The sequence below is a fragment of the Etheostoma cragini genome, chromosome 23, assembly GCF_013103735.1.
Source record: "Etheostoma cragini isolate CJK2018 chromosome 23, CSU_Ecrag_1.0, whole genome shotgun sequence".
NCBI classification, from domain to species: domain Eukaryota; kingdom Metazoa; phylum Chordata; class Actinopteri; order Perciformes; family Percidae; genus Etheostoma; species Etheostoma cragini.
The window spans coordinates 17010293-17024078 of NC_048429.1; the positions used below are offsets into that span (position 1 = coordinate 17010293).

The following is a 13786-nucleotide window of genomic DNA, read 5'->3' on the forward strand; positions in this document are numbered from 1 at the left end:
CCCCCCCCCCCCCCCCCCCCCCTTTCATGTATCTCTTTAGCTGTTTGAGTGAAGGAAAACACCCTGAAAAATATCTTAAAAGAATTAGAATACAGGTGCACATTACGTTTCAGTTCTCATTTGTTTGTCAAAGTGAAGAGCAGTGACATAGTTTGTGTAAGAGCTCCGACTCTGCTTCCCAGGAGTGGACGAATGTTTATAAAGTGGAGTCAGAGAAAATGTCAGCATGAACATACCTTCAGTTCTGAAAATGCACCTCCAGCTTTCGTCAGTCAACGTTACAGTAAACAGTGCTTTACAGTCAGTTGTTTGTGTGAGAAGTGTTTTGCATATTCATTTCTCTTCTCCCTTCTTTTCAGGACCTCATTCGGGATCAGGGCTTGCCAAGGTCCGATGGAGGTAAGGCTCAGAGGAGACTCTCTCTGTGGCTTTAATCCCACCATCCCGCGTCTGCGTGCTCTCGGTCTTATGTGTGTGGGTGGGGTGGGGTGCATGTGTGTCTGAAGTCAAGTCACTGAGTGCAGTAGATGAGAATGCACATTTATTCCCATCTGTAGTTTAGGGTTTATGGAAGAGCAGAACTTCCAGTTCCAGACCTCGTTTCTCTTTCTTATTCTGAGCTGCTCTTCCAGGCCGAGCTCATGCTAATACTCACAGCTAGCTGCTTTATCTTTCAGCTTCATTACAAAGGGTTAGTGCAAATAAAATCACCAAAGGTTTGTCCGTAAATCAGGGTTCTGTTGATTCATGGTTGATTAGGCCACATACTTTTGATAAAGGAACTAATTTGAGTTCAGAAACAGGTCATATCCTAAATGTCCTAGAAACATAGCATCTTGGGCCACTTCGTAGTGTCGGACCAGCAAGAGTTCAACATTTTGGGAAATAAAGGTATATGCTTTCTTTTTACAAGTACCACTCACTCTAAGTTGGAGATCAGGTGGGCCCCCCCCCCCCCCCCCCGTGGTATGGTCGCTCCTCTACAGATGTTTGGACATTATGTAGATCTGTAAAGTGGATGTTAAGTGAGCATTAAGTGTAATTTAAAGAACAAACTAAATCAAGTAATTAGACCTAGAAATAGTATTGACCTCATTAGGCATATAGCATGTCTAACCTATTGCAGGCAATGGCGGTTGTTAAAAATAAGATATTAGTCAAACTCAGCATTGTTAAGGAGGAAAAACCTATGATGTGCCATTTAGGCCATATATATAGCAATGCAGATCTTTTGGGTTATACGAGAAAGAGTGACTTTTTTGGCTTTGTGCTCCACTGAGCAATTGAACGAACAGGGTTCCGCCTCCAACGCTGTATTCAGTTGTCTTTATACATCCATGGATTTCCACCTGCTTCCCGTCTTTAAGCTAGGCTAACCGCATCCTGACTCAGGCCCCTGTGCTTAACACACAGACATGACATTGATATCAATCTGAACATTTCACTGAGAAAGAAAGCAAATGCAAGCATTTCCCGAAATGTATTCCATCCATCTTAAAGTAAATGTAGCCGTGTGAAAGCTGACGAGCATCTGTAGTGTGGGAGGAGGCCTCTCCGCTGGTTAGTAAAAGGTGAGAGGGGCAGGGGGAGTAGCAGTGATGGTCTGTCTGTTTCTCTTTGCCCTGCAGCCCCCCCGACCCACCCCGCCCGCTGCTTGAGGAAGCACCGAACACGGACCTCAAGCCCCCTCCTATACTCCTACCCCAATGACATAGTGTTTGATTTTGAGCCCGAACCTGTTTTCCGAGGTAGTTAGGCCTCTGTGTGTTCCTGTGTCCTTCACCTTTCCACACCTCCTCACCACACACCAACACCCGCCCTGTGTCACATTCACTGTGTTCCCCCCCCCCCCCTCCCTCCTTCTCCCCTATATGTCCTCACATGTTCTCTGAACCACACACTCCTGCTCTGATCTTACACTCCTGTAAGTCTAGCGCTGGGGCTTGCTGAAATGCTCCTCATCATCAAGTCATGTTAACAGGCATTAATAATCAATAAGCGTTCTGACACCAGGCTTTGGTCACATTCAAAATGCACTCATACAAACTCACTCACTCTGGGAAGGCACACACCAAACTGCATTTGTTTAGATGGCTGCTTGATTTAATAGAGAACATTATCACCATGACTTCAAGTATTTAAAGGGTAAGTTCGCCATAAATATGTCATTGCTTACCTCATCAATGAAATTTGGACAGTGTGTTATGTCTATTGGGGCTTGCAATAATTCAGACCAAAAATCCGTCTGCAGTATATATTCTCTGTATGTCTGTCTAAAAAGGAAACTCCGATGCTATATTTGTGGCCTACATAGTTTTAAAGATATGTTTGCACCAAACATGTAAAGAAGCTAGTCCCAAATGTTTCTGACTGATAAACTGCTAGCCGTCGGACAAAAAAATTGTGCTATATTTAAAATGGTTAGATAATTGTAGCTATAGTTGTAAAAGGAGCTACTGCCTGCTCGGAAAGTCACAAAGTTCAGATGATGTCGTACGCTAACTCACATGGAGTTGTAATGAAAGGCTTTGCATATTCATAAAATATTACAAATTTAAAAGATTGAACACCTAATAAAGTGAAGTCAAACTAAGTGTAACTGACTCAAACTAGCTCAAATGTTAGCTTTGTCTATTATGTAAGCTGGGACAGTTGATGCATCTAAACCTACCTGTCCTTTCACAACTTTTTGACATAGACTGTTGTATGGGGGGGGGGGGTGATAATGTCTAACATAGAGACAATCATCTCACATCTAATCTTAAAGACTATATAAAGACTGGGAATCTTGCAGGGTCACACTCTGCGAGACTACAACTAGATTAGTTTTGAAAATTTAAACAGGCTAGCTAGCGTTAGCTTCTAACGCTAGGGAAAGTCGGCAGGTTTCCTGTTATGCCATACACGCAGATGAATGTAGCCAGTCCCTGGAGGTCTGCGTTTATCTGCTGGGAAAACTCCCATGGATGAGTCGCTTCAGAAGGGTTGAATATCAGCTACTTTACCTCTCTAGCTTAGCCATAGCAACCATAAACACCACTTGCTCTAGCCATTAGCTGCTTCCTGTTTGGTGCTAGAAGAAGCACACCCATTGGTTGTCTACAATGCTCACATGATTCACCTTCACTACCAAGACTCAGGATCATATCAAACACGTTTGATTTTTGTCTCAACTCCCAGACGATAAAAAGACTGACTGGGACTGCGTTTTAGGACTTTACCCCAAACAATGGAGAGGGTGGGAGCGCCCCCACTATAGAAAGACTCTTTCTTTAGGATTTTATTCTAATATTGGAAATTAGCCTGCACCAATGGAATCGCTTGGAAACTCATTTGGTGTGAGGTCGGCGTAAGTCTCGCATGTGCAAGTCACAGTTGAGTCAGACAAACCTCTGATGATCTACCCCAGTTTCCACATCAGTTTAAAAAGGCAGTTGGTTTTCTAGATCTTTAACTAGCTAAATAATCATATAAAAAGATAAATCTCTTATCATACCTTTCTTTGAGAGTTCTGTAGTCACGGATGAGCCGCGGGTTTTTTAACATTAATATGAGTCCCCCCAGCCTGACTATGGTCCCCCAGTGGCTAGAAATGGTGATAGGTGTAAACCGAGCCCTGGGTATCCTGCTCTGCCTTTGAGAAAATGAAAGCTCAGATGGGCTGATCTGGTATCTTGCCCCTTATGAGGTCATAATAGGCTAGGTTACCTCCCCTTTTGTCTGCTTTGCCCGCCCAGAGATTTTTGACCCACCCATGTGGGAGAGAGACATGGCTTTCTAACAAGTAAAAGTGGCAGTTGATCAAGGCCATACCCCCAGCCTCAACCTCTCCCCCCCCCCCCCTCTCTCCTCCTCTAAAGCTGCAGACTCAGAAATGGCAAATTTTGGCAAAATTAAGAAAAGCTCATTGTGGAACTGGCTCTAGGGGCTGTAATTCTGAACCAAGGTTGCATTTTGGGAAAGAGACTTCAGATACAGTACTAGGGGACCACTAAGGTCTATGTAAAAGAGACTTCAGATACAGTATTAAGGAACCACTCAGGCCTATATGAAAGACTTCAGATAAAGCATTAGGGAACCACTAAGGTCTATATAAAAGAGATTTGAGATACAGAATTAGGGGACCACTAAGGCCTATATGAAAGACTTCAGATAAAGCATTAGGGAACCACTAAGGTCTATATAAAAGAGACTTCAGATACAGTATTAGCAAACCATTCATCTCTATATAAAAGAGACTTCAGATACAGTACTAGGGGACCACTAAGGGTTATATAAAAGATACTTTGGATACAGTATTAGGGACCAACTAAGGTCTATATAAAAGAGACTTTAGATACAGTATTAGGGGTCTATATAAAAGCATCCAAAGAGCACCATGTCATAGGACCTTTTAAATGTGGCACAAGCCAAAACGGAGCATGTAAATTGAAAAAATAACTATAGATGATTTATAATTTAGAAGCTAAGCTGGCAGTTTCACCCTGCTGTAGTCTTTGTGCTAACATGCTAACATGCCTGGGACCTATCTGTGTACTCAACAATAGTTTAAAACCCTCCAGTTCCATTGAAGAGACGACAAGTTAAAAATCTTTCTCTTTTCCGATCGTTGTAACAGCCACTATGGTCCTGGCAGAAGCAGTTAATAGCCGTGAAATCTAGATTAATAAACCATTAACTGCCATCCAACCAAGCCCCCCCCTCACCTCTCCTCTGCATGTGACCAAACACACAACTGAAAAGCTCCTCGTTGTTTACTCTTCTGATTTTTTTTTTTCCACCTTCTCTTTTTTAACTATCCAACTCACCTGTCTTTCTTTTTATTTCTCCCCCCTTCCCCCGATCTCCCTGCAGGCTCCACTACCGGGCTGTCGGCCACGCCCCCTGCCTCTCTGCCTGGCTCTTTGACCAGCGTCAAGGTTCCACAGAAGTCGCCGTGCCAACAGAGGGAGCGCAAGTCGTCGTCCTCGTCTGAGGACCGCAATAAGATGGTGAGACCCTGTCCCAGATATTGGTCTGTCTGGAGTCCGTTGTGTGTGTGCACATGCTGACTGAGTGCCCTGTGGAACAGAAAACCCTGGGGAGAAGGGACTCGAGCGACGACTGGGAGATCCCCGAGGGCCAGATCACTCTGGGCCAGAGAATCGGCTCTGGATCCTTTGGAACTGTCTTCAAGGGGAAGTGGCATGGTAAGAGCAATGCTGGTGGGGAAAAAATAATCGATTCTTAGATGCATCGCGATTCTCCACCTTTAAACATGACTGAGCCTCTTACATGTAAGATCACTGAGAGAGAAGGTGACTTTCACAAGCATCTTTAAGGCTTAAGCATGGAATGACTACAAAATAAAAACCTCAGTAGACAAAACATTTCATTAAGACTTGTGTGTGACAAATATGTCCAAATCTAAGCTTGGCAAAATGGGTAGCAAAATTAGATTTATATGTATATTTTTAAAACCCACACATGGAAATGTACATAAAAAAACTTGTTGCATTGAGATGCGTCAACAATCGGTTTAGGATCGAATCGTGAGGTCCCAAGACATGAGGAAGGTGTGCAAGTCCCAGGACAGGTTGTCAGCTACGTAAACCCCCAGAAACTTTGTGTGTTTTGCAGTCCCAATGAAGTCTCTTTCCCAAAATTCAGCCTTGGTTCAGAATAAGCCAGTCCTACAACGAGCTTTCCTTAGGATGTGCCATTTTTGAGTCTGTAGCTATTGAGGAGGGGGCGGGGGGTGGCCTTGAACAACTGTCATATATCTCGATTGAAAGCAATGATGTCTCTCTGTGCGGGCAAAGTGGAGGAAGGGGAGGTAACCTTGCCCCTTATGACCTCATAAGGGGAAGATTCCAGATTGGCCAATCATTGGCCATCTGGTCTTTTATTTTCTTAAAGGCAGAGCAGGATACCCAGGGCTCGGTTTACATCTATAACCATTTCTAGTCACTGGGGGACCATAGGCAGGCTGGGGGAAATCCTTAATGTTAAAAAACTCATAAAGTGAAATCTTCATGCCATGGGACCTTTTAAGGTCAGAATATGTGTTAAGATTCTACAAACAAGTAATGCAATACAGCTGTGTTTGTGCAACATGTCTTTGCAGTAAAAGCTGGCATATTTCAATACCTGACATGTGGTCTGTCTCCGCCCAGGTGACGTGGCGGTGAAGATGTTGAACGTCACAGCTCCCACACCGCAGCAGCTTCAGGCCTTCAAGAACGAAGTAGGAGTTCTCAGGTAACTTCTTAGACTAGGTAAACCCCAACCAATCAGGCCGGAAACCTGCAGATATTTACTATCCTCCTATCGTTACAAATCTGCTGGGACCAATCACAAACTGGCTATCTACCTTTTGGCGTGTTTAACACAATGTCGATGGAAAAGCGACCAAGAAGCTTCTTGTTTACGTTCAACATGGCGGCCACTGAACGCCCCTGAAGCGCAGACACCCAGTGATGCCGCTGTCGCTGCTACATCACCCGGATCGTTGGTCTGATTGGTCTGATATAGTCCTTTTTTCCTTTTAGTATGGCAAAATCATTACATGATGTAATCATCATTACATTTAACCCTCCTGTTGTTCTTGGGTCAAATTTGACCCCTTTAAAAAATGTCTATATCTGAAATATGGGCCTCTTTTTAACCAAATTACCACAAAAAATGGATTTGATTCCATGAATGTTCTTGGCAAATACAATTGATCACTTTCATTCCCGAATAAATTCATGTGAATGTTCATCTGAACTTAACTTTTAGTCAAAATAAGGAATAATGTCTGCTTTTTTAACAAATTCCGAAAAATTGTGTAAAACTAGTGGTAGTAAGGCGGTGTTATCCATCCATCCATCTTCATCCACTTATCCGGTAACGGGTCGCGGGGGCAGCAGCTCCAGTAGGGGACCCCAAACTTCCCTTTCCCGAGCCACATCAACCAGCTCCGACTGGGGGATCCCGAAGCGTTCCCAGGCCAGGTTGGAGATATAATCTCTCCACCTAGTCCTGGCTCTCCTCCCAGCTGGACGTGCCTGGAACACCTCCCTAGGGAGGCGCCCGGGAGGCATCCTTACCAGATGGCCAAACCACCTCAACCGACTCCTTTCAACGCGAAGGAGCAGCGGCTCTACTCCGAGCTCCTCTCGGATGTCTGAGCTTCTCACCCTATCTCTAAGGGAGACGCCAGCCACCCTCCAGAGGAAACCCATTTCGGCCGCTTGTAACCTTGATCTCGTTCTTTCGGTCATGACCCAGCATTCATGACCATAGGTGAGGGTAGGAACGAAAATTGCCTGGTAGATCGAAAGCTTTGCCTTCTGGTTCAGCTCTCTTTTCGTCACAACGGTGCGATAAACGGAATGTATTATCGCACCGGCTGCTCCGATTCTCCGACCAATCTCCCGCTCCATGGTCCCCTCACTCGCAAACAAGACCACACGGTACTTAAACTCCTTCACTTGAGCAAAGGACTCACTCCCCTGCAACCCCTCCCTGCCCCGACTACGCCTCGATATCCTGTCCATATATATTACAAACAAGATTGGTGACATAGCGCAGCCCTGGCGGAGGCCAACCATCACCTGGAACGAGTCCGACTTACTGCCGAGAACCCGGACACCCCCACACACACTCCCACAATTTCTCCCGGGGGACCCGGTCATTCGCCTTCTCAAATCCACAAAACACATGTAGACTGGTTGGGCATACTCCCAGGCCCCCTCCAAGATCCTTGCGGTGTTAGTGAAAACTAAAACAAAAGTCTGGGGAAATAAATGACAAAAAGGTCAAGTCTTTGTCACTTTTTCACCCGGGCGAACAACAAAAGAGTTAAAACAAAGGTCCGGTATATTACTGTGGTATTTATTTAAACTAATACTTGTGTATGTCTGCATCAGCCAGTTATATTGGAGTAGCTGTAAATGAGAGTGTGCTCTTTTTTCACCTTTCATACTGCCATACAAACGAAGATTGGATTACTGAAGGATCATCCTTTGGACAAAGCTATACAAAACTGCAGTGCGGCACTGCTGTTGTTTCATCGACCTAATTTGTGTGTGTGTTTGCATGTATGTGCGTGCTCTAGGAAAACGCGTCATGTGAACATCCTGCTGTTCATGGGCTACACCACCAAGCCTCAGCTGGCCATCGTCACCCAGTGGTGTGAAGGCTCCAGTCTGTACCACCACCTGCACATCATCGAGACCAAGTTTGAGATGATTAAGCTGATTGACATCGCCCGGCAGACCGCTCAGGGCATGGAGTGAGTCCCCCCCCACACACACACACACACACACACACACACACACACACACAGATCCAGACAGTCTGATGTGTGCTCGGTCTAAACTCTTTGCTCTTTTTCTCCTTAGTTACCTGCATGCCAAATCCATCATCCACAGAGATCTGAAGAGCAACAGTATCCTTTTGGGACATTTCACTTAATCAGTCCATCTTCATGCTGCGGCCTTTCTGTTCTCCCAATTAAATTTGAAATCTTTTCAAAGGATGATAATTTAGATTTTTATTTTCACTGATACCTGACCCCTGTAAACCGATTATTAACCGCTAACCGGAAAGCAGGCCCAGTTCATCCGTCCAGAACATTGCCACTGTCAAGATAGAACAGAGGGAAAAGCCTAAAAAAATTATTCTTAAATTAAACTAATTCTCACGGTCGGTTAACGTTTAAACTCTTAGTCATTAGAAGAAGAGATCGCTTCCTTGACCTCCTTTCTTCCAGATATTTTCCTCCACGAGGATCTTACTGTGAAAATCGGGGACTTTGGTCTGGCTACGGTCAAGTCCCGCTGGAGCGGCTCACACCAGTTTGAACAGCTGTCTGGCTCGATCCTGTGGATGGTCAGTGTCCCCCTCCTGAAGTCTTACATTTCTTGAGTTTGTTCTTTATTATGAAAAAAAAAAGCATTTGGTGCTATCCGGCGGCCTGCAGTCCAGTAAGTGTATACACTGTGCTATCTCCCAGGCTCCGGAGGTGATCCGACTGCAGGACAAGAACCCCTACAGCTTCCAGTCAGACGTCTACGCGTTCGGCATTGTGCTGTACGAGCTGATGTCCGGAGCACTGCCCTACTCCAACATCAACAACCGAGACCAGGTACAATGAATCCCATTCCCGTTTTAATATCTGGACAACAGGTTTTATTTCTTCATAGCGAGCAGAAGACAGCTTCGCAGCTCGCTGGTTACACTTGTACCAACACCCCCTCACGCATGGTGAGCTATGCAATGTGACGTCTGAACCAAGTGAGCAGGAAATACACAGCAACCATTTGCAAATGTGGATCCATCTGCTTTATCGTAACAGACCAACAACAACTTTCAATCAGTTTCAATCATTAAGGGAATAACACAGAGGCAAATAAATTTCCCCTTTCAAGGACAAGCTTCAGTCAGGATATGGTTGGTCTAGCTTAGCATAAAGACTGCAAGCAGGGGGGAGGGAACACAGCCAGCTGATTCTACTCCTTCTGGAACGTTAACAGTTAGAATTGAATAGAATGCCTTTATTTTCATTATACACAAGTGCAGTACCTGTGCAACGAGATTTAAGCAACCCTTTTACAGTGTCAACACGGAAAATAAAAATAATATAATTATTTATATAAATATATAAAATGTAAGTAGTGCAGGAAAAAAAAGAGGGCGGAATGTGGTGCACATTCTTGAGAGCAACTGTATAAACGTGTTCTAGAGCAGCTACTACTGCTTGTCCATCATCATGATTAGTTTTGAAGCATGTGCTCCTCAGGCAACAGCAAAATCAAAACTGCACATCAACTGAATATTTAATTGGTAAGCCTTTTCCTTTTAAAATGGAATGGGAACTTCTTTATAATTATTATTCCGCAAATTGTATGATCCTCATTTGGCGTTTATCCATGCATCATTTTAACATGCTAAATCAGATGTTGATGATTCATACTAGTTTTTTTTTATTTGGATGTATGTTTTTGTTCTGAAAGTAGCCCAGTCCTGTTTGCTAACATTACCATTTTAGCCTTATGAGAAACTACAAAATGTCTATTCCTGCCTATTTTTACTGTTATAATTACATTATGTGATTATCTTCTCTGCCATAGATCATATTTATGGTAGGCCGAGGTTACCTGTCTCCTGACCTCAGCAAGGTGCGCAGCAACTGTCCCAAGGCCATGAAGAGACTGATGGCCGACTGCCTGAAGAAGAAGCGAGAGGAGCGGCCACTCTTCCCTCAGGTGAGACAAAGAAAGCTTGTCTCAGGGATGGCATCACAGCTGAATTAACTGCATGCAGGGCCAGGTTGTTGTAAAATCGGCTCACGTTAGAGACAGGCCTCACCTGTACGTGCCGACCCCTTCAGTTTTAGGCCAATCCCCTTTATTTATGGTTTTACAATTATACCAGATCTTCTACTGTAGATGGTAGTACAACAGAGCAAAGTGCAATAAATCCACCAGCACTTTTTACAATTAGCACTTTAATAATTACAGTCACTTTTTAAGATGTTGGATTGTCTCTACAGTCATATTTTGTCCTTCCTTTATGTCCTAAAATGCTTCGTTGACCTTCTGTCTGTTTTCATGTAGATTCCAGGTTGATTTCAGACTGGTTTCTCTGTGACATGTTGGTGTTGTGATGCAACAGATTGTCGCACTATGCCCGAGACAAACTTCCCCGTCAGGGAGAATAAAGTGTATTCTCTCTGTTCTGTTGATCTGGGTTTGAGTGATGACTGGAGAATTAGAATGACTGGGATGTAGGCTTAGAAGACAGGTGGTCTTTGAACAACACAGATTTGAACCAATGAGGGATTGGTTGGCATTGCCAGCAGATGGCCTCAAAGGTTCATGAGATGAAGAAGCAGCTGAATGGAAGCACACAGCGCTGTTAAAGGCTTTGTTTAGTGGTGAATGGTGCTCACTCTGTGTGTGTGTGTGTGTGTGTGTGTGTGTGTGTGTGTGTGGGTGTGTTCTGTCAGATCTTGGCGTCCATTGAGCTGCTGGCTCGCTCATTACCCAAAATCCACCGCAGCGCCTCTGAGCCTTCGCTAAACCGAGCCGGCTTTCAGACGGAGGACTTCAGCTTGTACGCCTGCGCTTCGCCCAAAACCCCCATCCAGGCCGGCGGCTATGGTGAGCTCACACACACACACATTTAGTATTGTAAGATACAAGTAAAGCCACACATATTTTAGTCACGTAATAAAATAATGGAACTATGACTAGAAATAGTAGTTAATGGTGTAACAGGGCATTACAAGTTATAGCGGGGTGTTACAGGGCGTAGCTGGGCGTTACAGGGCGTAGCGGGGCGTTACAAGGTATAGCAGGACGTAGCAGGGCGTTACAGGGCACTGCAGGGCATTACAGGGTATAGCAGGGCGTTTCAAGATGTAGCAGGGCGTAGCAGGGGGTTACAGGGTATAGCAGGACATAGCAGGATGTAGCAGGGCGTAGCAGGGGGTTACAGGGTATAGCAGGGCGTTACAGGGTATAGCATGATGTAGCAGGACGAAGCAGTGTATTAAGATGCGCAGCAGAGCTCACACACTAACCTCCTGTCTCTTCATTTCTTTCCAGGGGAGTTTTCTGCATTTAAGTAAGTGCTGCAGATCCCACCAGTCCATCCCTCGTCACTTCTCAAAAGTCTCGTGTCCATAGAGTGGATTCATTCATTACTGAAAAAAAACTGAAAAAAATAGTCTCAAAGAATGTGCTTTTTTTTCTTCCTCTGTCCACCTGAAGAAGGCAGCGTCACTGGAGTCCTTCAAACTAACGCTGTTCAGCACAAACCGCACAACTCAATTAGCAAAAAAACACTTGAAACACACAAAAAGAAGAGAGGAAAAAAAAAACAAGACACAAAGATCTCCATACCGAAACGGTCTTGAGAAGGAGAGCACAAAACTCCACAGATTGACTTGCCTGCTGGAGGGAAAGTTGAAGGCAAAAAAGGATGGAAAGACGGAGGTGGAACGTACGGAGTGCCCTCGTCCCATCATTTCCTGTGCGGGGGAGGCTGGAAGCCGCTGAACTGCTCTTCGTGTGCCGACAGAGAAGAGCCTGCGGGCTGAGAGGCCTTCCGTCCGCCGGCTGAGATAGAAGGCCAGGAGTTAGCCAGTCCCGAGACGTGCTGGAGCTCACTCAGCAGGGACAAACCAGAAGAAAGCTGACTTTAGAGAGAGATGGATTTCTTTTATTTTTGAATTTGTTTCTCATGTTTAAGATTTGAGCTAGCACTTGCTAGGAACGCTGAGCTTCTCTTTCTTTTTTCTTCTTTTTTTAAAGAGATGGTAGCTATATTTAGAAGAAAGCTTTCCTTCCACTCACGCAGCACTGGCCTTTGCTTTTTTGTCCTTATGGGCTCGATGCTGACCAAATTCTGCAAAAATACAGTTTGCCTTCAACAAATTCAACGGCAATAGCTGTTTATCTACTGACAGATTTTGCTCTACCTTTTAAAAAAGAAAAAAATCTTCAAACAAAAGCATGAGAGAAGCGGTTGTTTGGGGTTTCCGGTAGGAAGGTCCGGGGCCTGTACTTCACAACAGGAGCTATCCTTTGGGACGAAAAATGCTCATTTGCTTGGTGATGAAAGCTACACCAGAGGATTTTCTTATTATGTTTTAAAAGAACAAAACAAAAAAAAACAAGCCTGGTCTAAGCCAACACATGAGGTGGGATTTATTTGGCGAGTTTCAGAGACTATTTTCCTGTGAAACTCCACCTTTTCAGAGGTTTTCAGAAGCTTTTCTTTCAGATGATTTCCAGTGGAAAAGTCCAGAGCCTAAAAAAAAAGGCAGATTTGTTGGGAGGGGGATTCTTCTTCTGTTTAAAGAGCCCAAATTTCCACTGAGCTGAGTAGTGTGCACAGGAAGTGGTTACACAGCATCTTTATGACAAAACTTTCCCTTTTTGCTTCTCAACTTTATTTTGAAACCCAACCTCCTAATGTTTGAGTTTTTATTTTATTTTTAATTTTTTTAAATACCAAGTGCACGTCGTGTCATTGTTTCTTTTCCTGTTGCGTGACCATGTGGCTTAAATATTGCACTCAGCTTAAAATGGGGACCTTATCGTTGCAGCTGCTGACTACTGGGCCGCAGCGTTACCTGCTGAAAGGACCAGGAGACTTCTGTTGGTCGTCAAAGTCCGAAAATGTTACTTCAATCACATATTTTACTTTCTCTACACACATGCACCTGTACTTTTTCCCATTCCAGCGTGTGTTAAGGGTTGTAGGTGTTATTACAGGTAGTTTTTCATTTTTATTTTGTTTTATTTTGTTATTGTCAATGTTTGCCTTTTTCTGTACAGGCAGGCCTGCAGATATTTACTTATATATTTTGTTTTTTTTTATGGATTCTTTTTTTTTCCAGAACGGCTTTATTGGAAGCTATCAGTCTTTCTGTTGACGCTTGTTTTAGTCTTTGTGAATCGTGTACTTGCACTTTGTAGCGATGGATCGAAAGAAAATGAGCGACTTTACTTTTTTTTTTTTTTTTTACTGAAGAATAAAGTGTGACATACAGAGAGTTGATGACCCAAAATGAAATTTCCAATGCATGAGCCTTGTGCAGGGGCTGAACTGTGAATATTTAGCTGGGGAGGCTCCGTTGTCTTCGATAAAGCCTCCAGCAGCCGAGTGTGGCACCCCACCTGCAGCCAATGAGAGCATCTATCAAACCCCGACACACTGCTTCATGTCATTCGTTCAGGATCATCTGTCTCACTTTCCACCATTCTCTCACTCACACACACACACACACACACACACACACACTCACACA

General features: G+C 44.2%; 1 protein-coding gene across 2 annotated transcripts in view; it reads left to right on the plus strand.

The window, feature by feature from the left end:
• The window catches only part of braf (B-Raf proto-oncogene, serine/threonine kinase), a 41550-nt gene extending 28927 nt beyond the window's left edge, over nt 1-12623 (plus strand). Inside the window, exons 9-20 of one of the 2 annotated variants that reach the window (XM_034863179.1) lie at nt 360-399; nt 1629-1748; nt 4855-4991; nt 5072-5189; nt 6156-6240; nt 8081-8257; nt 8367-8413; nt 8738-8856; nt 8981-9112; nt 10098-10232; nt 10976-11129; nt 11577-12623. In XM_034863179.1, the coding sequence (XP_034719070.1) occupies nt 360-399; nt 1629-1748; nt 4855-4991; nt 5072-5189; nt 6156-6240; nt 8081-8257; nt 8367-8413; nt 8738-8856; nt 8981-9112; nt 10098-10232; nt 10976-11129; nt 11577-11599 (1287 nt within the window). In that variant the 3' untranslated portion in view covers nt 11600-12623. The remainder of the gene's footprint in view (nt 1-359; nt 400-1628; nt 1749-4854; nt 4992-5071; nt 5190-6155; nt 6241-8080; nt 8258-8366; nt 8414-8737; nt 8857-8980; nt 9113-10097; nt 10233-10975; nt 11130-11576) is intronic. The other variant, XM_034863180.1, reaches the window with a different exon arrangement.
• The last annotated feature ends 1163 nt before the right edge of the window (nt 12624-13786 follow it).